Genomic DNA, 25541 nt, shown 5'->3' with positions numbered 1-25541 from the left:
GTAGAATATGATTGAATATGATTATGATGGTAAATATTTGGGGGATATTGTTCCCTTGACAATCTGGATCAGTATTTGAGTAATTTCAACTGATTCCACCTCAATAATTATGCAAAAATTTGTTTATGGGTATTTTGCGAAATTATTTTGCAAAATACCCATAAACATGGTTCTCCACACACTAAACGAATGGGGGACAAAGGGCATGCATACTCAGGTTGGTCATAAAAATATAAAAATATGATTGAATATGACTATGATGGTGAATATTTGGGGAATATTGTTTCCTTGACAATCTGGATCAGTATTTGAGTAGTTTCAACTGGTTTTACTTCAATAATTATGCAAAATACCCATATTAAAATGGTTCTTCACACACTAAATGAATGGGGGACAAAGTGTCCCATACGTAACTGTCCCATACGTAACAAGTCATGTCTGTCTTTAATTAGAACCTGTAATTAGAGCTTTTTGCCTAATGACATGAAACTTACCTGTGATAATCTTGAGTGTTGTGACTTTCATCACAATGAGTTACAAGTTGTAGAATGAAATACTTTCAGCGAGTTTTGAGGTTGAAAAAAATGTTCAAAAAAACAAAAATTTTCTGGTTCCATACGTAATGGCACATATTTTCTCTTCTAGAATATGATTGTCAAGGTCATTTTCTCAATTTTTTACATGATTATACTTCTAGATATCAATCACCATGATAAAGTTCAATATGATCAAAGGCCATTAACACTATTTTTCAAGTCATAAAAGTCTCTGAATGTCCCATACGGAATGCGCGTGTTATCTTGGACTTGCCCAGATCTAATGAAGATACAGTAGGTGTACAAACTTTCAAAAGATTACCCAATATGTCACGTGTCGTTGGGATCTAGAACTAGATTAATCTACTGTAGATCTAAGCTGTCTAGTTCACAAGCTTACATTAAAACTCTGCTTTGTTTATGTCCCTCACAACATTCAAAACTGATGCAATTTTGTCATGCTTTCTATTTTAGCGGGCGGACATTTGTGTAATTACAAAATAATGTAACATGGGTAACAGAGAGCGGTGGCTGGAGTGAATGAAACCAAACACAGGTCACATTGACGTAAGCACTTTTGAGAGGAAATTATCCATTCTACTTCTGTAATGCACTTTTTGAAATTCTATGCAAGCATAAAACATGGTCCATTTCTACATTTCTGATAACCACAAACAAGTTTACTGACAAATTACGACAAAGAATGGTTGATTTTGCCAAGCCAAAGCCTCATTTCATTCACGCATGCTAAACGCCCAAAACTATAACTCACATACATGTATGTGTAATAGTTGTCTTCTTCTGAATTTTTTAGGAAATGTAATGAAACTAAAAAAAAAATGAAACTAAAACATTCACCTATATCTAACGTTAGGTCTGTATTCAATGTAAGCCTACCTGATGTCCGGTTAAAAGTCTAATTGACAAGTAGGGCTCTGCTACTACAATGTAGCTTCTACTTCTAGCATGAGTTACCAACTGCTTATGCTCCAGTCACATATAAACACGGATGCTCAAGGATCTACACGGTGATCCGGGAAAATCCGCGGACGTCCGGGGAGATCCGGGATTTTGGTATGACTGTACACACGGTATCAACACGGCAGCTACATACACGGATATGGCCGGAAGAGCGCGGCGTCTACACGGATCAACACGGCATCTACACGGCAGCCACAAGGACCACCCCGGATTGCTCTGCCAACACGGCAATCCCCGGATGACGCCGGATGTTTTTGACCTCCAAAAGTTGCCGTGTTGGCCTCCCAGCGTCAACACGGATCTCTCCCCGGATCAGATCTGGGGTGGTACGGGGTGATCCGGGATGTCTATGTGACTGGGGCATTAAGAGTCAAGACTGAGGCACAACAGCACAAGTAAAAGTTTACAAAGATAACATCTGCATTCTTAGTTCTAAGCAAGACAGATTCAATAAGTAACAAGAGACCCCGGGGTCTCCCGCTCACCTGAGTATTGTAAGTTCACCTTCCATGCATTCTTGCAGAATCTTACCTGAGAACATTTGAAACTTGTGGTGGGGGCAGCTTTGAGAGCTGAGGGCATGGTGTCCATTTGCATTTCCATCACATTGGTAAAAATACCTGCCAAGAACACTGTACTTTAAGTTGGTCTACATGCAGTTTTGAAAAAAAAAAGACTTAAAAAAAGCTCTATCATTTCTGATTCTAGACATGAATATAACTGACTATAGATTCCTTAATTTAGGAGGTTTGGTCCCCCTGGGGCCCCAAGGGGTTTCATGGAGCCTATTTGATCACGTTGAGATCTTATCCCCTAGGAACGCATTTTGCGAAGTTTGGAAGTTTGGAGAAAATCCATTATGTTGCATTCAAGAAGATGAAAATGTACAATTAAGGCCTGCACTTGGATCTGCAATGAACAAACTTGAAACTATTGATATTATTGATATTATTCATAATTTGAAAGAAGGGAAAAGCCCAGGTTGTGATGGAATCGATAATTATTTGTTGAAAAATATAATTCTTCAAATAATAGATCCTTTAGTATATACTATTAATTTATCACTTAGTACTGGGCTTGTACCAAGTCAAATGAAGACTGCCAAAGTTATACCTATATATATAAGAAAGGGGAGAAAAATGATGTCAATAATTACAGACCAATATCGTTATTAACTTCAATTTCTACAATTTTGGAAAGAATAGTATATATCCGAACTGTAAAATTTTTCAATATGAGTAATATATTTACGAATTTTCAATTTGGATTCAGAGAAAATCACAACACCACCCACGCTTTACTTACCTTTGTGGAAAAGATTACACATGCACTTGATACATTTTCGCATACAATAGGCATCTTCCTGGACTTTTCAAAGGCTTTTGATACGATTAATCACGGTATACTTCTTTCTAAGTTATCCCATTATGGTATTCGCGGAAAAGCCTTGCAATGGTTTACGAGTTATTTATCTGACAGATTTCAATATGTACATGTGAACAGTTTTGATTCTTCTATGAAGCAAATAGAATGTGGTGTTCCGCAAGGAAGTTTGTTAGGCCCACTGTTATTTATAGTTTACATTAATGATTTTTATAGATCTTCAGATAAACTCTCTTTCATATTATTCGCGGATGATTCCAATCTTTTTTATTCCCACCCTGACCCTAATACTTTGATTAGTACAGTGAATGATGAATTGAAGAATGTCTCACAATGGATATATGCAAATAAATTGTTTTGAACTTGAATGATGAATTGAAGAATGTCTCACAATGGATATATGCAAATAAATTGTCACTGAATATTGAGAAGACAAAGTATATGTTTTTCAGTAATTCTTTAGATAGATTACCAGGTAATGTTATATTTGACACTACTCCTCTAGAAGAGGTTTCGTCTATTAAATTCTTAGGTGTTTGTGTTGATAATAAGTTATCATGGAAGTGTCACATAAACAATATTTGTAAAGTAATTGCACGTAACATAGGCATAATGAATAGATTGAAATATTATCTTCCTTCTTCGGCTTTGATTACGCTTTATTCAAGTTTGGTATTGCCGTACTTGAATTACGGAATTCTTGCTTGGGGGAATACATATTCGACATTGTTAGATAAACTTTTTCTTCTGCAAAAGTTGGCGCTCAGAATCGTTTTTAACCTTCATATCCGAGCACATACTGACAAGCTTTTCCTTGAGCACAAAATTCTGAAAATAAGAGTTGTATTTGTTTCAACTTGGTCAATTTATGTTTAATTACAACTGCAATCATCTACCCAAAATATTTTATTCTTTATTTCACCGTAACAGCCACGTACATAATTATCCCACTAGACAATCTAAAGAATTTCATCTTCCCTTAGTTAGAACTGTACACACTCAAAATACATTTGTTTATACCGGACCCAGATTTTGGAATAGCTTAGATAATGATTTAAAAGAATCTGTGAAGTTAATTACATTTAAGAATAAACTAAAAAAATATTGGTTTTCTAAATATACCAGATAATTCTGTTCAATGAAAAAACCAGTCATGTTTCACTTTTCCTTCAAATTTTGTAGTGTGTCCACAGACCTTTTCCATCCCTCTCCTTTTCCTTCTCTATTCTTCCCTGCTCCTTTTTCCTCGTTCTTCGTTGTCCAGTATCTGTCTGAGTGCATTTCCTCAAATTCTGTTATTTCTGTGTATTGTGTTATTGTTCTTGTTGTTGTCGTCGTTATGTTTTTTGTGGCCGATTGCATATCTTCCTTTCCGTTCAATTTTCCTGGCACACCTGGCCCCATAGTGTCTGTGCCACAAATGTGATATGTTATATAGTTTATACGTTTGCATCCTAAAATCCTAGTAATGTATTGTTCATAGTATCAACATCATTATATCAATGAGTAAAATGTACAATAGTATATAGAAGAATTTAAAACAAGGAAAAGTAGAAATTACGCAGTGCGTAACATATGTCCCCGCCGGAAGTAGCATTTTGTAACAAAATGTGCAATATAGGTAAAAAATCAAGGTCAAAGGTCAAAGAAGTCAAAGGTCAAAATTCTGTGTAGAAGTTTTGAAGCCCTCACCTAGTGCCATCACATAAAGCAAATGGAATCGAAATTGGGTTAGAAATGGCGAAGGAGTAGCATTTTGTAGCCAATGTACAATATAGGTCAAAAATCAAGGTCAAAGGTCAAAGAAGACAAAGGTCAAAATTCTGTGTAGAAGTTTTGAAGCCCTCACCTAGTGCTATCACATAAAGCAAACGGAATCGAAATCGGGTTAGAAATGGCGAAGGAGTAGCATTCTGTAGCAAAATGCACAATATAGGTCAAAAATCAAGGTCAAAGGTCAAAGAAGTCAAAGGTCAAAATTCTGTGTAGAAGTTTTGAAGCCCTCAACTAGTGCCATCATATAAAGCAAACGGAATCGAAATCGGGTTAAAAATGGCGAAGGAGTAGCATTTCGTAGCAAAATGTACAATATAGGTCAAAAATCAAGGTCAAAGGTCAAAGAAGTCAAAGGTCAAAATTCTGTGTAGAAGTTTTGAAGCCCTCACCTAGTGCCATCACATAAAGCAAACGGAATCGAAATCGGGTTAGAAATGGCGAAGGAGTAGCATTTTGTAGCAAAATGTACAATATAGGTCAAAAAATCAAGGTCAAAGGTCAAAGAAGTCAAAGGTCAAAATTCTGTGTAGAAGTTTTGAAGCCCTCACCTAGCGCCATCACATAAAGCAAACGGAATCGAAATCGGGTTAGAAATGGCGAAGGAGTAGCATTTTGTAGCAAAATGTACAATATAGGTCAAAGGTCAAGGTCAAAGGTCACGACTGAAATTCTGTGTAGAAGTTTCAAAGCTCCCATGTAGTGCTATCATATAAAGCAAACAGAATCAAAATTGGCTCATAAATGACAGAGAAGTAGCAAATTGAAGATTTTGATCACACACGGACGCACACACGGACACACGGACACACGGACACACGGACGGACGGACGGACAGACGGACGGACACACGGACACACACACGTACGGAGCCCGTTTCATAGTCCCCTGCTCGAACTCGTTCGGCGGGGACAATGAATATGTCTTATTGGTATAACAAATTGGTGCTGTTGTTGTTTTGTTCCAGTGTTCCACGTTTTACAAGCGTGGCTTTTTTAGTGGAACACTGTTTTCCATCATTATGATTATTTACTATTTTTGTTGCCATGACAAAGTGCATTGTTTCTTTTTTACGACATCATTCGTGTATAATATACTTTATATTGTATTGAAAAAATCCTTTATCGGACGAGTGTAAGAGAAATGAAAAAAAAAAATTGTATCACTTTGGATTATGTCAACTTTTTCTTTTCTTTTCTTTGTGATGATGGAAATAAATAAACTATTGAATTGAATTGAACTACAGTCAACAATATACGTGTACTACCTCATGGTACAGTATTCATCGCATAATCGGGACAGGTTGGGAGTAGCAAACACAGCCCCTTTAAGCAGAGTGCCCGATTTCGCGATGAGCACTCACCATACACTAACGGCATACGACATGTAGTGCACACACACACACACACACACACACATGCATACTGACGTACTGTACATGTACATGAATACACAACCACGCTACCCCTCGGAGCGACCCTCTAGCTCATTCACAACTGAGGAAGATTGTGACATACACACAGATCACAGTGTATTGAAAGTTGAAACACTAGAGACGAGGAATTTGGACTTTGCCCTCAAAGTGTATGACTGAGATTAAACAACGTACACAGCCTGAGCTGTGTGAGCGAGGCATATTTTTGATTGGATGTGAATAGGAATTGCAAGCGAGCACATGTCTTTGCTTATGTAGGGGGGAAGAATGTTCGCGAAAGCATGTGTTTCGCAATAGCATGGATACTTACATGGCGCTTTCGTGGCTATGCATGTACGTGTACTGGATGGACGGAGGTCAAAACACACCAGTCCGAAGCTTGCTTTGTAAGTTCGATGTTAACGACAACTGATAGGGAATCTTTGAAATATTGTTGTGGTATTTTGGTAGATTTTTTGTGTAAAATATCAACAAAATCAAAGATCGCTTGAAGAAAAATTGTCCCGTTTATCAGAGGTCCCCGCCCGATTATCCAGTGAAAATAACATGCATTGGAAATGTTTCTGGGAAGCGTATGTCATTTAAGCGAAGTTCCCGATTATCAGATGCCCGATTATGCGATGAATACTGTATTAACTTCGCTTTATCGCTTTAGGTTCTAGAGAGAAATATTTTTTAAGATTCCTTTTTTTTGGGGGGGGGGGGGGGTTAAAGATTTTTAAAGATTCCTTTATTTTTGGGGGTTTGGGCTCCCTGTTCCCCAGGTGGGGCATGGCGCCCATTTGAACAAATTGAGATCCTATCTCCCCAGGGATGCTACCCGCCAAGTTTGGTGAAAATCGGTCTTGGGGATTTCAAGAAGAAGATGAACTGTAAAAAGTTTATGCATGCTGGATGATGGATGCCAAACGCCGGACGAGGAGCGATCGCAGTAGCTCACTTGAGCCTTTGGACAAGTGAGCTAAAAATCTACAAAAGATAATGCAAACATTGTTCATGTACCTGATTCTTTTAGGAAGATACCTCGCTGAAATTTGCCAACGGATATTGTGGAATTCATGCTTTGAATCATGATGCTGCGTATCATCAGTGAATCAGTGCAGGGCTGATAATTTGTCCCTTGCGTGACGTCATAATTTGGGCCCCCCAAAAATTTTGCTGTCAAATCAGGTTCTGGCGTTCAGAAAAGTGTGTCAAAACACCATCTCTCTATTGTTCTAGAGAAATTTACACATTCTGAAACTTAATTATTCGTATTCCTAGAGACTTAAGTTTCAAAAAATGTGTAATTCACTTTATATATGAATATCAAGCTATTTTTTTTTTCATGTGGGGCCTTTAAGCTGTCAAAATCAAATTTCTAGGTTATTCAGAAGCCAAGACATTAAAGAAAGCCTGTTCTATGGTAGTCACTTTGTAAAATTTGAAGATGGTGGCCATACAGGTATAAAGGCAAATGGAAACATTGCTTTTCTGATTGCTTACACAATAACGTTTCCAAATATGTATAGTTTTGATACTCTCAACAACAAAAAATGGCTACATTACATGGTGAACCAGACTATGACATAAACATGCTATCCTTGCAATTTCTCACAGGAAATAAAGTGGTTGTCTGACCATTTGCCTTGAGATCTAGAGATTAAATCCCTTGTTTCTGCATGATTCAGAAGGGAGGAAAAAGACTTACATAGGCTATGCTGAGTGTGAACTTCCCAGTAGTGTCCAGCTGTGATTCTTTCTTGGCACTCTCCACTCCAAACAGATTAATCTTTCCAACATGGCTTCCAGAAGCAAGGTACTTGCCATCAGGGGAAAAGGCAATTGTCCAGGCATCAACTGGGGAAGAAGAGGTCAAACAACACTTAGCAAATATATCAGGGCCATGTTTTATGAAGAGGTATAATTAATTATGATTTCTATAAGTCTATGGCAGCCTGTGTGGCAAGGAAATTCATAATCGATTACATGTATATCTTTTGATAAAATGGGGCCCTGTTTCTCTTTCAATGATTGGTCTCTATGACCACTTTCATGTCTGATGTGTCTTAAGCTTGCTTTAGATTTTACTTGGCACGTTTGTCTAATAAAATTGGTCAGGATACAATTTATCAATTTCTAAAAGCTCCAACAACAATGACAAAAAAGAAATCGCTAAATGTTGTTTAGTGACATAAGTGCAAGACTTTTGCTGCTGCTATAAAGCAAAATTTCAAATAAGTCTGTCCCATGATGATATATTAATGACCAAACTGTTGATTGCACAAACAATCCCCCATGAGCAGCCGTTTGAAGGTGCATGACAGCTTTATTTGTACTCAACTAATTGAAAATGTAAGCTTGATGAATGATGGGAAGGTATTGTACGATACAGTCATCCATTCTAGAAGAAGTTTTGCCCATAATGCTTTTTCCCAAGTCAAAATTCATGCATCCACGGTTAGTGAAACTTTCCTTGAAAGCTGATGATATGGAATAAATGATAATTACTGACTTAAGCTCAAGTTTTCTTTTCAACTTAACTGCAAGAATGCCATTGCTGCTATACAAGACAACACATATAGTCAATGAAATTTGCTTAAAACTCCACTCCATGGTCAAGTTACAAGCCTTGTAAGTTCTAAAGTTTCAACAAAATTGGACAAAACCATGACAAAGTCATAGCATTTTCAAATTTGACATTTTATATTATTTTCCAGATCAGATGCATCAGTCATAGTCACGTACATGCCAAGTATGTGGTACTGTATAAGCTGTTATTTTCATGAATTAGGAGGTCACAGACATTTTTGGAAGATGTTGTTTTCGCAAACTGGCAACAACACTGACACAGACGCTATCTAAAATGCACTGTTACCCTAGTGCATGGCAACATTTTTGTGTGTTGTTAAATTTGCGATCCAACTGTGATTTGCAAAATTTACTATAATTAAACCCTCGGGAAAATAACAGCTTATAGTAAATAGGTAGAGTAAAATATGCATTGTGATTGGTTAGATTGCATCATGTGATTGTGGAAAAACTTCTGTATAGTAGACGGTCATGCCGCTATACCAAACACTTACAGCGCGCCTACAGTATGCTTTATCTACGCAGAGATTCGCACAGCAAGGGACGTAGTAGGACAAGGCCAACCATCTCAAAGCACATGCGTGTGTGGAGCACTGGATGCAGAATGTAATAGTTTATTATACGCAAGTCTGTTCTGCAATACGCATTAATGCGGCTGTAGCTGTACGTAAACAAGGTTACGGTTAACTCCACGTGCAAGAAATCGCAGTAGGCCTAAGGCGAGTCTAATGTTAGATCTAGGGCCTAGACCTACGGAAATACATGTAGATCAAGGGATCTACGTATTTACTATAACAATTAGGGCATGCTCTATTGATGCACTGGTACTGGACTATAAAACTCCCAAATACTAAATTATCCCTCATACAGTTCTATTCACCTCGGCCTGCAGCTTCAGTGAAACAAAACAGCACTCGAGATAATTTAGTATTTGTCGTTCTACAATCCAGTATAGTGCATCGTAGAGCATGCCCTATTTGTATAATAGTGCACAGTAATAAAGTCATGGTTTCACAAGCTCCCATCAGCTTGCACATGATTCCTCACTAAATTTCCTCTTCTGATATGAATTCAAGAAAAGCCTTCGATAAACCTTCCAGAATCTGACATACACAGAACCAATAAAAATGCCTTGACTTAATTGAGCGTCAACTTTTGTATCTTGACACAGTGTTAGCAGTATCTTGAGTTACCTTTTGTTATTGATAAAAACATATGCATAGGGTCATAAGTAGGATGATATGAAGTTTACTAAGCACAGTCAAAAAGACAGTTTAAATCAATATCATACTATTAACTTCTTTAGCTCTATCACTTTTGGTTCTATAGAATTTTTTTTTAAATTCCTTTAATCTAGAAGGTTTAGAAGGGCCCATGAAGGGGGCCATGGTGTCCATTTCTAAAAACTGAGATCCTATCCCCCTAGGATGGTACCTGCCAAGTTGGGTGAAAATCTGTCATGGAGTTTTCAAGAAGAAGAAGAAAATGTACAAAGTTTACACATGAAGGACAATGGATGATGCACGCAGGACGCCGGACCAATTGCAATTGCAATAGCTCACCTAAGCCTTTGGTGTCTTGCACATATCTATCAATGTGGGCATATGTGAAACATTTCAAGTCAATCAAAAAAAAAAAAAAAAGTAGTTTAAAAGCCAAGATTTTGCAATGGAGTGACATATCTACCAAACTGCAGACTGCTTGACCAACCGATCATGCAGAGATTTCTATTACCACCTTACAGTTAAAAGAGGTAAAAATGGGAAAAAGATGGACTTCAAAAATGAACACGAGAACTGAGGGTCTCATACTCACTGCAGTATTGGAAGTTCATCTTCCATACATTTTTGCAGAGTATACCAAAAAGAACATAGCAAAACTTTGGGAGCTTTGGGGGACCTCCAGGAGGGGAGGGTGTCCAATTGCACATTCTATCACACTGGCAATCATACGTATGCCAAGCTTGTAGAAAATGGGACCATGCATTTTCCAATGGGAGATCAAAATGAGAAAACTGGCCACCAATTTGGTTACGACTCCAATGGGCCCTAACCTGATCTAACGTGATCCATCCCAAGATCCATTTTGAACTCAAAACTGCAATCACCATGCACTTTAATACTCATAGCACAGCACCACCACTTCTAGTTCTAGAAGAGATTTTTATTGTCATTTGGAGGCTTTGGGCCCACTGCTCCCCCCCCCCCCCCATATTGTGAGCTCTATCATCTCTGCTTCTAGAGATGATCTTTAGAGATACCTTCAATGGGGGATGAGCCTCCTGAAGGCCCACAAGGGGGTGGGGTGTTATGGCACCATTTTATACAAATTAAAATCCTATAACTCTAAGGATGGTACCTGCCAAGTTTGATGGAAACTTGTAGTGGGGTTTTCAAGAAGAAGCTGAAGAAGCATTTGGACCCCCCTCCCCAATCCAATCCCACTTCCTTGGGTCCCAAGGGGGTGGGGGGGGGTTGGGGAGGGCACCCCTGATTCTCCCATGAACAAACTTGAAACAACAGTCATCAATATACTGACTCATTGTATCAACTAAGCTCAATCACTTCAAGTTCTAGAGAAAATCTGTAAAGATTCCTTACAGGAGGGGGGGGGGGGGGGGGACCCATGGGGCCCCCAGGTGGGGCATGGTGCCAATTTGATGGAATTGAGATTCTATCCCCCAAGGAATGCTACCTGCAAAGTTTGGTGAAAATTAGTTATAGGGTTTTAAAGAAAAAGCTGAAAATTTATAATTTTGGTCCAAATTTAGGGCCCCTGGGGCCCCCAGGTGGGGCATGGTGCCCATTTGATGGGAATGAGATTCTTTCCCCCTAGGGATGCTACCTGCCAACTTTGGTGAAAATTCATAATGGCATTTTCAAGAAAAAGATGAAAATGTACAATTTGGGCCCCATTAGGACCCCTCCCCATCCGCTGGGTCCGAAGGGGGGCACCCCTGATTCCCCCATGAACAAACTTGAAACTACAGTCATCAATGTACTAATTCGTAGTATTAACTAATAGCTCAATCACTTTTGGTTCTAGAGAAGAAGATTTTTTAAGATTCCTTTATTTAGGGGGGGGGGTTGGGCCCCTCTGGGGGCCCCCCAGGTGGGGTATGGTGCCCACTTGAACAAATTGAGATCCTTTTCCCCTAGGGATGCTACCTGCCAAGTTTGGTGAAAATTGATCAAGGGGTTCTCAAGAAGAAGATGAAAATGTAAAAGTTTACGCACGACGAACGACGGACGCCGGACGAACAGCGATCGCAATAGCTCACTTGAGCCTTCGACTCAGATGAGCTAAAAAGTTTACGCACAACTGACACTTAACGATGAATGATCCCTACCTATTAACTATACAAGCCTGTATCAAGGCTGGTGGCTGCAATTTGGTAATGCTGCAATTGGGTAACATGTGAAATGGGTGATGTTTATCATTCCAAAGGTTTGTTAATACAAAAACAAAATGAGATATGTCATTCCAAAACACACAAATTCTGCTCATCAAGATTTTCTATTAATCTGAACATTTGTGGTGTTAATCTGAACATTTGTGGTGTTATTCCAAAAATTAATTATTCTCAAGGTTTGTTAATCTGAAAATGAAATAAGGTTCATTATACCAAAGGTTTGTTATTCCAAAAATGAAATAAGGGTCATTATTCTGAAGGTTAAACTGTCTGTAAATGAGAGGTTACATATTCCAAAGGTTCTTTATTCCAAATATAAAATAAGGTCCCTTGTTCCACACATAAGATAGGGTTCATTAAACTGAAAATCAAATAATGCGTGGCGAAGTCAGGAGAAATGAAGGAGGGGGAATCACCATTTCTGTTGAATAATTTTGAGGGTGGAAAGGTGCTAATCTGTCATGACCAGGGACATACCCAGGATTCTTTCAAAGAGGATGATCAGTAAAAGCATGTGTGATTGTTAGGTGATACGCTATCAGCGTATCACCTATTGTGATTGTCAAAATCTCTCTTTATTTCTTTTTATTCTTCTTTCTTTCTGGACAATTTTGTGTCATCAATATCTCAAGAATGACATTACGGAATAACATGACATTTTCAGGGAACATGTCTCATGACAAAATCTAGCCACAATAAGGTTTTCATGACAGTAACATATCTATGACGTCATCTAGGCGCCATTTTGTGATTTTCGGACCATGTTACATGATCGATCATAACTTCATATCTAAAGGTCATGTCTGTATCATTTTCGGCGGACATTAAGTTCAGGTCACGCTCTATCATACATTTTAATGCTAATTACCTAAGACATTATTACGCGCGCGTACGCGCGCGTCAAACTTTTAAAAGGCTCAAAACAACTTACCAATGGGAAATCTCGAAGTTTCAGACAATTTTAAGCGTTTCGCGCGTTCGCGTCCGTCCGCACATTTTCGCGCGTAGTGCGCGTAAGCAAACTGAAAATGCACATTTTTTGACAGATTTGGATTCCTGATACATTAAGTAACAATATCCATTGATTTCCGATCAATTTTGACCTATAACAAAGGAATGCGTTGGCGTCAAAGTTGAAATTTCGTGTGCGCGTCTTTGTGCAAATATAGCGAAAAACATGTCTTTGTTTATTTCGCCATAGCTCTTTAAAACGTCTGGTTACCCTATGTTTTTATTGCATATTACAAAAACATATGAATTGGAAATAACGTTTCAAGTATTAATATTTCCATAATTACATTATGACGTCATCATATCATCATCTGAAATCAAAAAAGTGGAATTAATTTTTTTGAGGTACTGTTTCTGACATTCATTTGCTCGTATCTCTGTTGTTTAAGCTCAATATTATCCCAAATTCACATATGTTGTACTTTGAACATTTGCCTTTTAAGTCCAAGTCATGGTTTTGAAATTTGATGACGTCATCATACCTTAAATTGTGATTAAAGGTAAAGATGCAAAATCGGACAAGTTTACGTGTTATGTCTATGGGAGGTGATTTTTTTTAAAACCATGCATTGACTTGACAACGTTTAAGCACCTTTATCTCAGCTGATTTTGCTTCATTTCCTCTGAAACTTAAGTATGTTGTAGCTGAGACAATAAGCTTCAGTAATCATGCATTTTATTTTTTGAAATCTTATCATCAGGTTGACAATTTTGCAGTTGAAAACTGAAAATGAGAATGGAATGTGGACAAAACGATTCCCGATTCAGCTTTCACATACATAAGTTTACGTTCCTCATATTTTCTCGCCGAGACGTATGGCCGAGTGGTTAAAGGCGACGTCTCAGAGACGTGAGGTTACGGGTTCGAACCCCACAAGATCACGAAACAAAATACTTAGCTATTTTACTTTTTTTTTCTTCAATTTTGTATTACATATTCGTCCATGTAGAAATCACGTTCGTATATAAACGCACCTATACACACACACACAGACACACAGACACACACCATATCCCTCTTTTTGTGTTGGAGACCACATTGCTTCGACTGCTGCAAAATTTTGCAGGCTCACTTTGTCTAACCGATCATAGTATGTAATGACGACGACGGAGGTGTTGTACTTTGAACATTTGTCTTTCAAGACCATGTCATTGTTTTGTACTTTGATGACGTCATCACACTGAAAAATTGTGATTAAAGGCAAGGTATCAAAACCAGCCGATTATAGGCTTTATGTCTACGGCGCGTATTTTTCCCAAGTTGCCAGAAATGGCATAGCGACATCAGTCGTTACAAGGCCGCATGTCCGTCTAGCAATGCAATACATGTTCACGCGGCCACGATTGTTGAGTGGGCATTGACTTTTTCCCCCTGTAATATCCATACATTTCTTTTTTTGCCTTACCATTTCCGGGGATGTCCCGTGGCCGAGTGGTTAGAGAAACGGTTTTGCATGGACGCTCAATATAACTTCAAGGTGCCTATATCACATTCTTTTCTTGTCGATCACAGATGACCGACACCTGATGACCCCAAGCGTATCACCTAACTCGTCAGCGTGACGAGTTTCATATCTCGTTTTGTTTTGTTTTTTTCTGCCTGCGACTGGCCTCTTGTACATGTAATTGTTCCTACATCATGCACAGACCATCCAGCTGATGATGATGATGATGATGAAGTGGGGGTGGGGGGGGGGGTGGGCTACAGAGAGGAAGAGCAAATACTTCCTTTTTAATCAATTATACAATAACTACAGTCTTGAATGACTGTATTCCAGTTCAACAATGGATTTCTTTACACATCTGTGTGCATGTTTGTGTGTGTGTATATGTGTGTATATGTGTGTGTGTGTGTATACACATATATGTGAATATGTTTTCATTCAATTTTCAATGCGCAATATCCTACCATTTTTTAATTGCAACCCCACATTTTGTCACTACAAGAAGTTTATTTCATTTTTGGAATTACAAACCTTATTACCGTTGCCAAGGAGATTATGGTTTTGTCGGCATCGGTTTGTCTGTCCTTCTGTTTGCAAAAAACTCAAAAATTTATGAATGGATTTCGATGAAATTTGTGATTCATGTAATCTCGATATATAAGCTCAGTTGTGAATCAGTTGAGATATTTTTGAGAATCAGTTGAAATTGAAATTTTCAGGAAAGTTGATGATGACACAAAAAACAGATGATTACCTGCTTGAAGTGATCTAGGTGACCTGGATCCATGAATAAATGTTTTTCTGAACGATTCTTCATCATTGGGACATACACGTAGGGCCAAAAAGAAGGGGGAATTCAGATTGCAGGTATTTGAGGTATGCATATGTGCACTGACGGCATGCTCAAGGCACAGCAGGGAGGTTAAAACACTAAAAAGGACAATTTTCAGCATAATTTATGTGTCTGTTTATCTAATTTAATGAATCCGTATATGTGTCTATGGGTGGATTCTACTTGGCAGAGGTACAATGTATGCACTCCAAGTGTTTTTCTAGTTTTATTTTTGGACCATTAACAAACCTAAGGAATAAGGTACCTTATTTCAAGTTCATGCTAACAAAACTTCAAAGTAACATTCTATATTTAATTTTTGGATTTATGAACCATATGTAGCAGGCAGCATGGCTCATTGACTGCATGGGGAAGCATGCAGACCTAGAAAAGCAAGGAGGCATGGCACCTCAGACCTTTCTTCCTGCAAAATTCAAGAGCTGATCTGACACTGGGCTTCCCTCCTCTATCCTGTGCATCTACTCCTGTGGCAACAAATTCATACAGAAATGCTACATACTGTCAAAAATTTTGATTAGTGACTTCTCTGTGTATTGGGGGAGCAAGAATTACAACCTGTGACAACATTGTCAGTATAGTAGTCCCTATAAACTAAAAGCATTCTTACACCAGCCTGGACAAAAGTCGATCAACATCCTCAGTGTTTCATAGTTATTCATCTGTAGATTCAAGTTTCTTCTAATTTGTATTTCAGTAGACATGGCATAAATGATAAATGTGGATGGCATGAAAGTGCATTGCCCTTTCTTTACATAAATTTTGATGAAGCTCAATGATCAGGACTACTGACCAAGGGTTTACATGGAAACATCTTCTAACTTAATATTTGTAACCTTACACACACACACACACACACACACACAAACAAAAAAAAACACCACTATTTCTGGACTTATACCTGGTGGACTTATGGCCAGAATAAGAAATTAAGCTAAATTTTGGTGACATTACACATGATGATTGAAATGTCATTATCTGCCATTTAACCCAACTGTTAAACTGCTTAATCATTTCTAGCCATATCATCATATATCATCAATGCACATTCCTAGTTGAAAATGTGATAGTTTGGCCATGAATATAACATACATGTTTCACCACCAATCTAGACATGGCATAGACAGTGGTCAATAGAATTTAAGGGCTGTTATTTTTTCTGACTAGTCAATATCATAACATTCAGTTGAAAAACAACAAATTTTCAAAGAATATCACTGGACCTTTATATGTTAGTACAGTACTCTCCGCATAATCGGGTAGGCTCTAGCAGAGCGTTTCTTACCCAATTAAGCGGAGTACCCGATTAACAGAAGAACACGTCTCATTCAAAATCATTGACACACACACTGTGTATGTACATAATGCATTGTACACTGCACCTGCTCCAAACACCTACACTGTATGCTTGACACGCGTGCTTGCACGGCACATTATACTTATAGCTTACATTTGCTCAATCACGAGCAAAAATCTACACTCTTTTTATGGACAAATATGTTTTCAGAAAACTTTGTCGTTTGAATATGGACTCCTCGCAAACAAGCAGGCGTTTTCCGAAATGAACAATTCTGTCACGTAGAACGTCCGGTTACTTTTCGAGAAGTGACTGGTGAAAAGCAAAAATGGAGCTGGTGCATGACCTGATTTTCGTTGCAAACTTCTCGTATTGTGAAATGTTGTTGCGGAGCAAGGGAGGAGCGCAAGTGTGTACAACTCCTGACTGACCATGCAATTGTGAGTGCCAGCTACCAAGTACATAATGTTCGTTTACATGTGGCAAGTCAGTACTGGTACATGTGTTTTCATGTTTAATCACTCGCAAAATGATCGGTCTTCTTTGCAAATTAAGCAGAGAATGCGATTAGCCGTGGAAATATTGACATTCATGGTTTCTTAAAGTATTATATCTGCGATAAAATGTGGGTAGAAATTAGATTAGACGAAAATTATTTACCCGTTTATGCGGAGAGGCAACCCGATTATCAGGTAATTTTAACGTGCACTGGAACTGATTTTGACATTTCTACCCAAATAAATGGAGTACCCGTTTAAGCGATACCCGATTACGCGGAGAGTACTGTACCGTATGGATGTCAGTCCAATATTACATACTAGTATAAACTGTACAATCGCCTAAAAACTTTAAATTGGCATAAATTCTCATGGACTGCTTGATTGAAGCAATTTTGAGGCAAAATTATCTCTCATTAAAGAGTTTAAAAGATCATATGTGACTGTAGATCACAAAACCAACAAAAAGACACACAAACTGAGGCCTGCATCATAAAAATTGAGCGTAAGTACCTCACTCTCAATCCATTTGTGATTGATCGCAACTTGCGATCAATTGCAAATTTGCATTTTATAAAGAACTTTGCGATTGATTGCAAGTTGCACTTAATTTTCTGCGCTAAATAACATTTCTATGAAATTGTACGAGCCTATTATCATCATCAATGGTGCTTTGACGTGAATGTACTTTTGTTTTCATGTCGCTATTTCAAATCCCATTTGACCAAATTGCACCAAAATCACCGAAAATAGACAATAGAGTATCTTCAATTATTCATGTAAAATTTAACCCAAATCAGTCACTGGGTCCAAACGTTTAAGATCGACACCAACTTTCATGTCGTCTAACTGAAACTGAAGTTAATTGTCTCATTTTGATACACTCAGTCGCATAAAATTAGATGACTAACTTCACTTTCAGATTGTATGGTCAACAGACGCCGCAAAGCTCACGATGTGTAAGTTGTTTAGAGCGACAACACACAACATCTCGTACATATTTATGTAAAATAAGATAGCTCAATTAAAATCTTAAATTGTGTGGGCAGCTAGTTCAGCACCAGGGTGCAGTGCACGCACTGTACCCGCACACAAGAACAACCACACAACCGCAAAGCACATACCGTGAAGCTCGCAATGACAAGCAAGTCAATGTCGATATCAGTGCTTCCCACTAACTGATTCAGTGCAAAATTGTATAAAGAGTGATTGAATACAAGGCATTGATCTATAAGCTATGAAGTATTTCCTGTGATTCTGATGCATTTCGGTAAGGTGAATTTGAGACATTTACTTGGATACAAGTAGGCCTACAGAGCACCACACATTTAATTCATGCGGTAAGTTTGTATGATGAACAGTTTGTAACATTGCCACGATATAAGGAGACAAACTACGGCGTTTGTTTCAAGAACTCTGCAGGATATTTTTCATTTCGGTCTTTTTTTCGCATAGACTCATCAATCCAAGTTTAATATATACTGCCGTTCTCACTCAGAGTCCTAAAAAGAAGCCCGACATTTATATTAGGAAAATGATAGAGAATTTTAGAGTTCTCTAGGCCCTACATAAGCCTAGTTACATTGTGCAAGACAGATCTTTACAAAATTGCTTGCAAGCAAAAGCTTTTGCTAGCAAGCACAAGCCATTTGACCATATGCATATAGGTACCAATTGCTTGCAAGCAATTGCTTCAAGCACAAGCTTGTCAAGTAAAAGATCACACTCAAGTAATTGCTTAAATCCATTTTGCATCTAATAATCTTTTGCTTGTACTGAAACCTTTTGCTTGCAATTTCAACAAAAGGGATGTCACAAGAACAAAGGTGGGTTTAATAGGATGTATTTGAAAGGGCTTGTGTGTGCAGGAACATTTCCTGACATAATAGTGCTACAAGATGACACTCTCAAATGCACAGAGAGAGAGAGAGAGAGAGAGAGAGAGAGAGAGAGAGAGATACACCTTTCCACACACAAACAGGTACTGTATTGGCTGATTCCAATCACTTCCCCAACTGCTGCTTAACTTATAGAAGCCTGGATCTGCCAGGTACCCAAGTGGAGAAAGGTCTCCTTGCTGTCCACAGATGTCAGACATCCTACCCATTTCTCTTCACATGTTGGGTGCTAACCACTGGACATTCCCCTTGTTGAAACATTTTAAAAAAAAAATACATATTAGGAGAAATTTCTTGTAGATCTATAACATTTCTGCACAGCTTTGGTTTTTCTTTTATGAATATGAAAATGATGCTTAAAAATAAAAATTCTGTTTAAGAAAAAGCTCAAGCTCATTTTATAGAGCTTGGAAAATCGTAAGCAATTGCTTGCAAGAACAAGCAAAAGGTCCATTTTATGCACATGTTTTTAAGCCAATGCTTGGTCTCTAAGCAATTGCTTGTGCTAGCTAGCAAAAGCTTTTGCTCCCAAGCAAATGCTTGTTTTTATGCATATATGGATTCAAGCAAAAGGCTAGCACAAGCAATTGCTAGTTTTTATGCATATGGCCCATTACTTGCTGCCCATGAGCAAGTGTTTAGAGACAAAGTATTTGCTTAAAAATGTATGAATGAATTAGGCTTTTTACTTGTTCTTGATTGTAAATACTTGTTTTTCCAAGCTCTGTATAACGAGTTTGAGCTTTTGCTAACTAGGACACTTTTAAGCATCATTTTCATATTTGTAAAAGAAAGGCCAAACTTAAGCAGGAGTGGTATAAATCAACAAGAAATTTCTTCTGAGATGTACGTATCAGTATACAAATGACGCACAGGTCTGAGCGCGTCAGTCGGATTTGTGTGCATAAGGTAACTATGGAATGCTTAACCCATGAGGCGAAGCCGAGTGAGTTTAGGCTAAATTCCATAGTTACCGCACGCACACTATATCCTGACTGACGCACGAAAAGACATGTGCGTCATCTGTTTTATAGAATGGGTAATCTACTTGCCAAAAAATCATTTTTCTATCGTGTTACCCGATAACAAATTTACTGGATGCATTTCCTTTTGGCTTGCCATAGACGAGAGCCCGAAAACCATGCATCAGTTTTTACTGGACACATGGTTTCTCTTCAGAACCATGCATCAGTAAAAACTGATGCATGGTTGTTTTAGCCAATAGGCGTCTCGTACTGAGTGCGCGTGCTTAATGCGCGATCCTTTGTTACAAGTGCGCGTACTCGTGCTACAAGTGCGCGATAACATGTTCACCACTGTGACTCAGCGTGCGGCCAGTATCTATAAACACACAGCTCTCGACCAATGAGATCGCAGGATTCTCACTACCCATTCTATAAAAACTTCTTTTGTTTCAACAAGGGGAATGTCCAGTAGTTGGCACACAAAATGTGACAAGAACCGGGAAGGATGTTTGACATTTGTGGAAAGCATGGAGACTTCTCTCTAACGTGCGACCTGGCAGATCTCAGCTATTAAGCATCAGTCGTGGAAGTGATGGGAATCAGCCAGTATGTGTGTGTGTGTAGCTCTGTGTGTTTGTGTGTGTGCATTTATGAGTGTAATTTGATAGTTCTACTGCTATGTATGTCAGGAAATATATCAGCACACACATGCCTTTTCAAATACATCACATCAAATCCGCCTATGTTCTTATGTTTGCACAGGCATGATGTTCCTTTTGTAGAAATCGCAAGCAATTGTAAGCAATTGCTCATGCAGGGCAACAAAAGCTTTAAGCACAAGCAAAAGGTCATGCATATGGATTTAAGCAATTGCTTGAGCTTGATCTTTTGCTTGACAAACTTGTGCTTTTGCTTGAAGCAATTGCTTGCAAGCAATTGTTAGTTTTTATGCATAAAGCCCAATGCATTTACTTGATAGCTCCATGCTAGTTAAGTGACTTCATTGCTCCAGCCCTAGCAAAAGTGTGCTGTGTGCAAAACCCACAACCCACAGTGGGCAAAAGGGAGAAACAGGGCAAAAAAATTGCTGAGAGATGGCTTTAGAAAATACATATCAAGCATTGGCGATATGAAATTTTCTAACAGAATAATATATATCAAAGAGAATATGTTAAAGAACTCAAAAATGCAGAAAAAAAAATCTTGTGCCTTTTTTAAAGCCATTCCACTATTTTTGTACCAATTATGAAGTGACCCTGTGCGACTTCCACCTTTAACTGTCAGACCTTGTTACATTTGGGCTGTACCCTCAACTATGTAAATGGCTTTTTATCCCTTATCTTTTAAAGGTGCATAGTCCCGGTAGTGTAGAGGGCGCTGTTGATGATACTGCCAATCACCGTTAGCATTGATACGAAGATTGCCGAAGTTGAGCTGTCATCAAGAGTAAAGCGCGTATGTGTTGCTAAGTAACGTTGCCTTCGTTGTCTTCTCTGCGCATCACGCATGTCTGTAGTAATGCCAGGGTGCGTGCATATGTGCTTCTTATTATGACATCACAAAAGAAGTTTGCTGAAGTTGTCATCCCCCTCAGCCGAATCATGAGCCGAACTATGATTGAACCACTGACTACAGTGGATCGGACTTCTTCGGACTCGGGGAAGTGGGCCACAGTGTAAGCGCCAAAGAGGAGTCGATAGCATAGGTCTCTATAGGAAACTTGCGCCGTGCGCCCACGTACGCATTTGACTAAAACACCGGGACCATGCACCTTTAAGAATAATCTCTGCCAAGTTTGGTGAAAATCTGAACATATGCATTTTGGAGAAAATGGCAAGTTTCATTTCCAGCTATTGGGGCCCCCACCGTGGCTTGTTACTTCCTCCTGTTAGATTAAAGCAGAATTGGACCATACAGAACAAGGCAAAATTATAAAAAAATAATGGACAAAACTTGAAAGCAATAGAGCTCAAGAGCCTGCATATTTACCATAAACTACTTGGGGGAAAAGTATTTTAACTATTAATATCTCTGTGTTGGGAAGGAGAACACTTCTTCAAAGTTAACTACATCTCCCACAGAATTGACCGTATGCCTACCTGGTCCAGCATCAATTGATCGCATCTGTTTGCCAACTTCCAGATCCCATAACCTGATGTGACTGTCCAGGGAGCTTGATGCCGCAACTGTACAAGTGTGAAAGAGTATTTTTACAAGACATTGGATACAGGATATTCATATAAACAGGAAGTGCCTGCTGCATAAACATATACAACATAAACAGAACCAAAATAAAGAAAAACAAAGAACAGCGACATTTCGTGGCAGAGGCATAAAAATAGTAATAATCTTCAAATGAAAATGGGTAGCAAATCCAAAAAGGTTCACTTAAATGCCAAAATTTCCTTTTCGATTTGCTGTAACACTGGTACAAGTAGACGCCCTGATTTATGCATGCCTTGTACGAACCTTTGCACCAGCACAACACACACTACCAACATACCTACACACATACACACACACAAACAGTGATACACTAATCACTATGCATGTGTCGATGATTTAGCTCTTGAGATACAATTTGATATGATTATAATCACACAATTTCCCACGCAAATCTTAACAAGTATTTGTGTGGCGCTCCTACAAAATGAGTCATAAGTCGCACGGGGAGTTTTCCCGTAATGAGCCGAAAATGAAGGGGAAGCACTGCTCGGGTCGAAATTTTTTTATGACGGATTTTGATTCCTTAATGTTTTATCGTTTGTACAGAAAATTTCAGCGTGTTAAAATGAGTACAAGTGTCCAAAATCACAGTTTTTCTGAGACAATTTTTTTCGGTTACATTTTTTTCGAACGCTTGCCTTTTCGTTGCATTTCGCACCTATTGTTCTTGCCCGATCGAGACTCCGCCTCTGTTGCTAGGGTGTATGCTAATGACGCATTGCTCTTGACCCCATTGAAGACAAAACAGAGCATGGTGCGCGCGTCGGCGTCGGCGGCCAAGCGGCGAGGGCTTTAGAATTATGCAATAACAGTGAGCTGACCAAGGCTATCGATTGCATGACCAGCGAGTTTCGTTTGATACATGCACTCCATTTCATGAAGTGGTGATTGATGTGACGCACAAATCGCGCTGAAAACTTAATTCCAACGAACGATCACGCAAAATTTATGATACTTTATCTATGAGCTAATACAATGATCACATATCGAACTTGAAACCTCTTCATGCGTGTGTGTACTTTTACAATAGTTATTAATTGGCCTCATTAATGAATTCATTCAAATAATCATAACTTTCGTTTCCTGGTATGTGACTTGTTGTTTACAGTTCATCTCTGGAGATATAGTAGGGCCTAAGTTGTCAATTATTCTCGTTTTTATAAAGTCAACAATTCGTGTGATAATTCACCAAATGTATGTAATGCGTACTATTATTTCCCTGGTTAATAAAACGTATTGCCCTATTTCTTATGATGGTTTGGGCCGTGACGGCATGGAGAGAAATCGGAAGACAAACATTATTAATGCCCAAATAGCTCCTGTTCCCTCTGGAGGATATTCTGACTCTTGTCATCTGTGTATTTTTTAGAAGTAGGACCTATTTGAGAAAGGGACAGAAAGTTGTGTCGCTACTCAAAAGTGTGCTTCATTTTGTTTTGTTTTTTAATCAGGATGTTTGTAATGATAGCTGTTTGTCGTGTATTGCGTGTAGCTGACATGTGAGAGGTCAAGTCTGCAAAGAATTTGGCTAACAGCTTTGCGAAGTAGCAGCGCTAATTGCCCATTGAATTGCGTATTCTGAGGAATTTCGAATGAAAGAACTCGGACGACACTGTTCACGCCTTGTATCCGAGTAAACCCCGCATCAACGAAGCCTTAAACAATGAAAGGTAAACCTCCTGCTATCACGGGGTGGATAATCACGCAACCAGTATTCTTTCTTCGCCACTGATAGCAGAATCAGTGACGGAATGGAGCAACAGTGTTGGAGGATCGGCATTATGTCTGCTAGTTTGTAAAAGAATTTTTCATTCCCCTTTTGTGTTCAGAACCACAGTTAGGGACGCTAACTTACTCTATCTCCTACAAGCTATCGTTACTATCTTAAAACGTGAATTTTATGAAAGGTTAAAAGTGATCGCGGAATCAGTTCTTCTGCGTGACACATGCAGGTTTTTATCATAGCATACCAAGCTTAAATCATTTACCTGTATAGAAAGGGCGGGGATACACACTTATCGCAAATCATCCGGATTTGAGAGTGATACACTCTACTACTTTTCTTCATCTTTCCCCCCGACAAAGACCATGGTAATTCAAAACAAACCAACAAACAAACAAACAAACAAACAAACAAACAAACAAACAAGCAGTTGCATTATATCAGAACGTACAGAATTTTTGTGTTTCATGTATGTATAGGTCATCTCTTGATGTATAGTAGGCATTTGTTGTTGTTTTTACAGCGTTTCCTAATAAATGCCTATAGCGAAAACCCAACACAACTTTTATCAAGGAGGGAAGGGAACTTAAATTTAAATAACATAGTTTACAGAAATCAGACATGTAAATAAGGCAATCATATACATCCACACGGCCGATTGTAATCTCTTACTTTGATTATCAAACATGATCGCCTGCATTTACATGCTTTTTTCTAATTTCTTGAACTTTGCCTCATTTTCTCTTTTTTTTTAAACAATTGCTCGAAGCATTTAAAAATCGTAACACAGTCTGCTATCTCACAACATAATATTCCATTTGATTCGTCACTTATTGTTGGTCGGGTGACGCCAAATGTTGGAATCTCGAGCGATGATACACGGCGTTTTGTTTGTTGGTTTTCGTCTCATCGCTCAAAAGAATTTTGACTACCGTTTACAGAGGTATCATCTACAAGACATAACTGATGGTTTACAGAAGTGATCATCAATTCAGCAAGGATTAGTCAAGTCATGCATTCACTTTACCCATCATGTCTAATCGAACTACGACATTGTTTGGGTAACCGCGCCTTTTTGTTCTCATAGTTCAAACTAATTCTTGCAGGGATGCCAGTGGCAAATTGCTCTTGGGCCGGAAATTTTTTTTGTGAACGAAATTGATGTGACGAGCGCGAAGTCCCTTCGGCAGGGGTCCAGGGCCCGCTCAAGGACCCTGGAAGCTCTGGGGTTCTTAGATGCTCTCTGGTGCAATCTGAGCATTTCTGAGGGCTCTTCTTCCCTCAAATCTAATCCAGAGAAATGAATTTGTAGCAAAAATAAAGAAGTCCTAGTGCCGCAAACTCCGTAGTTTTGCTTCGTTCAGCTGACTCGATCGACTCACCATACTCTCTCAGCGCTGTAGCTATAGCGAGAGGGCAGCGTGATCCATGCACCGCACTATATTGCCTAGAAACACCACACGTTGTTCGATCGCGATCGCACGTGCTGGTATAACGCTTTCCAGACAATAATGTGGTCGTATTCTAGAAAAAAAAAA

General features: G+C 38.7%; 1 protein-coding gene across 2 annotated transcripts in view; it reads right to left on the bottom strand.

Moving 5' to 3' along the window:
- LOC139716308 (uncharacterized) overlaps positions 1-25541 on the bottom strand; it is a 105056-nt gene that overhangs the window by 54992 nt on the left and 24523 nt on the right. For both annotated transcript variants that reach the window (XM_071627868.1, XM_071627869.1), the window contains 2 exons: positions 22154-22240; positions 7799-7947 (listed from right to left, as the gene is read on the bottom strand). In XM_071627868.1, the coding sequence (XP_071483969.1) occupies positions 7799-7947; positions 22154-22240 (236 nt within the window). The remainder of the gene's footprint in view (positions 1-7798; positions 7948-22153; positions 22241-25541) is intronic.

Source organism: Diadema antillarum, unplaced genomic scaffold, assembly GCF_040938485.1.
Source record: "Diadema antillarum isolate AM-2024a unplaced genomic scaffold, OU_Dant_1.0 scf00000063, whole genome shotgun sequence".
Lineage (NCBI taxonomy): Eukaryota > Metazoa > Echinodermata > Echinoidea > Diadematoida > Diadematidae > Diadema > Diadema antillarum.
The sequence above is the reverse complement of the archived record's forward strand: the minus strand, read 5'-3'. Positions and strand labels throughout refer to the sequence as shown.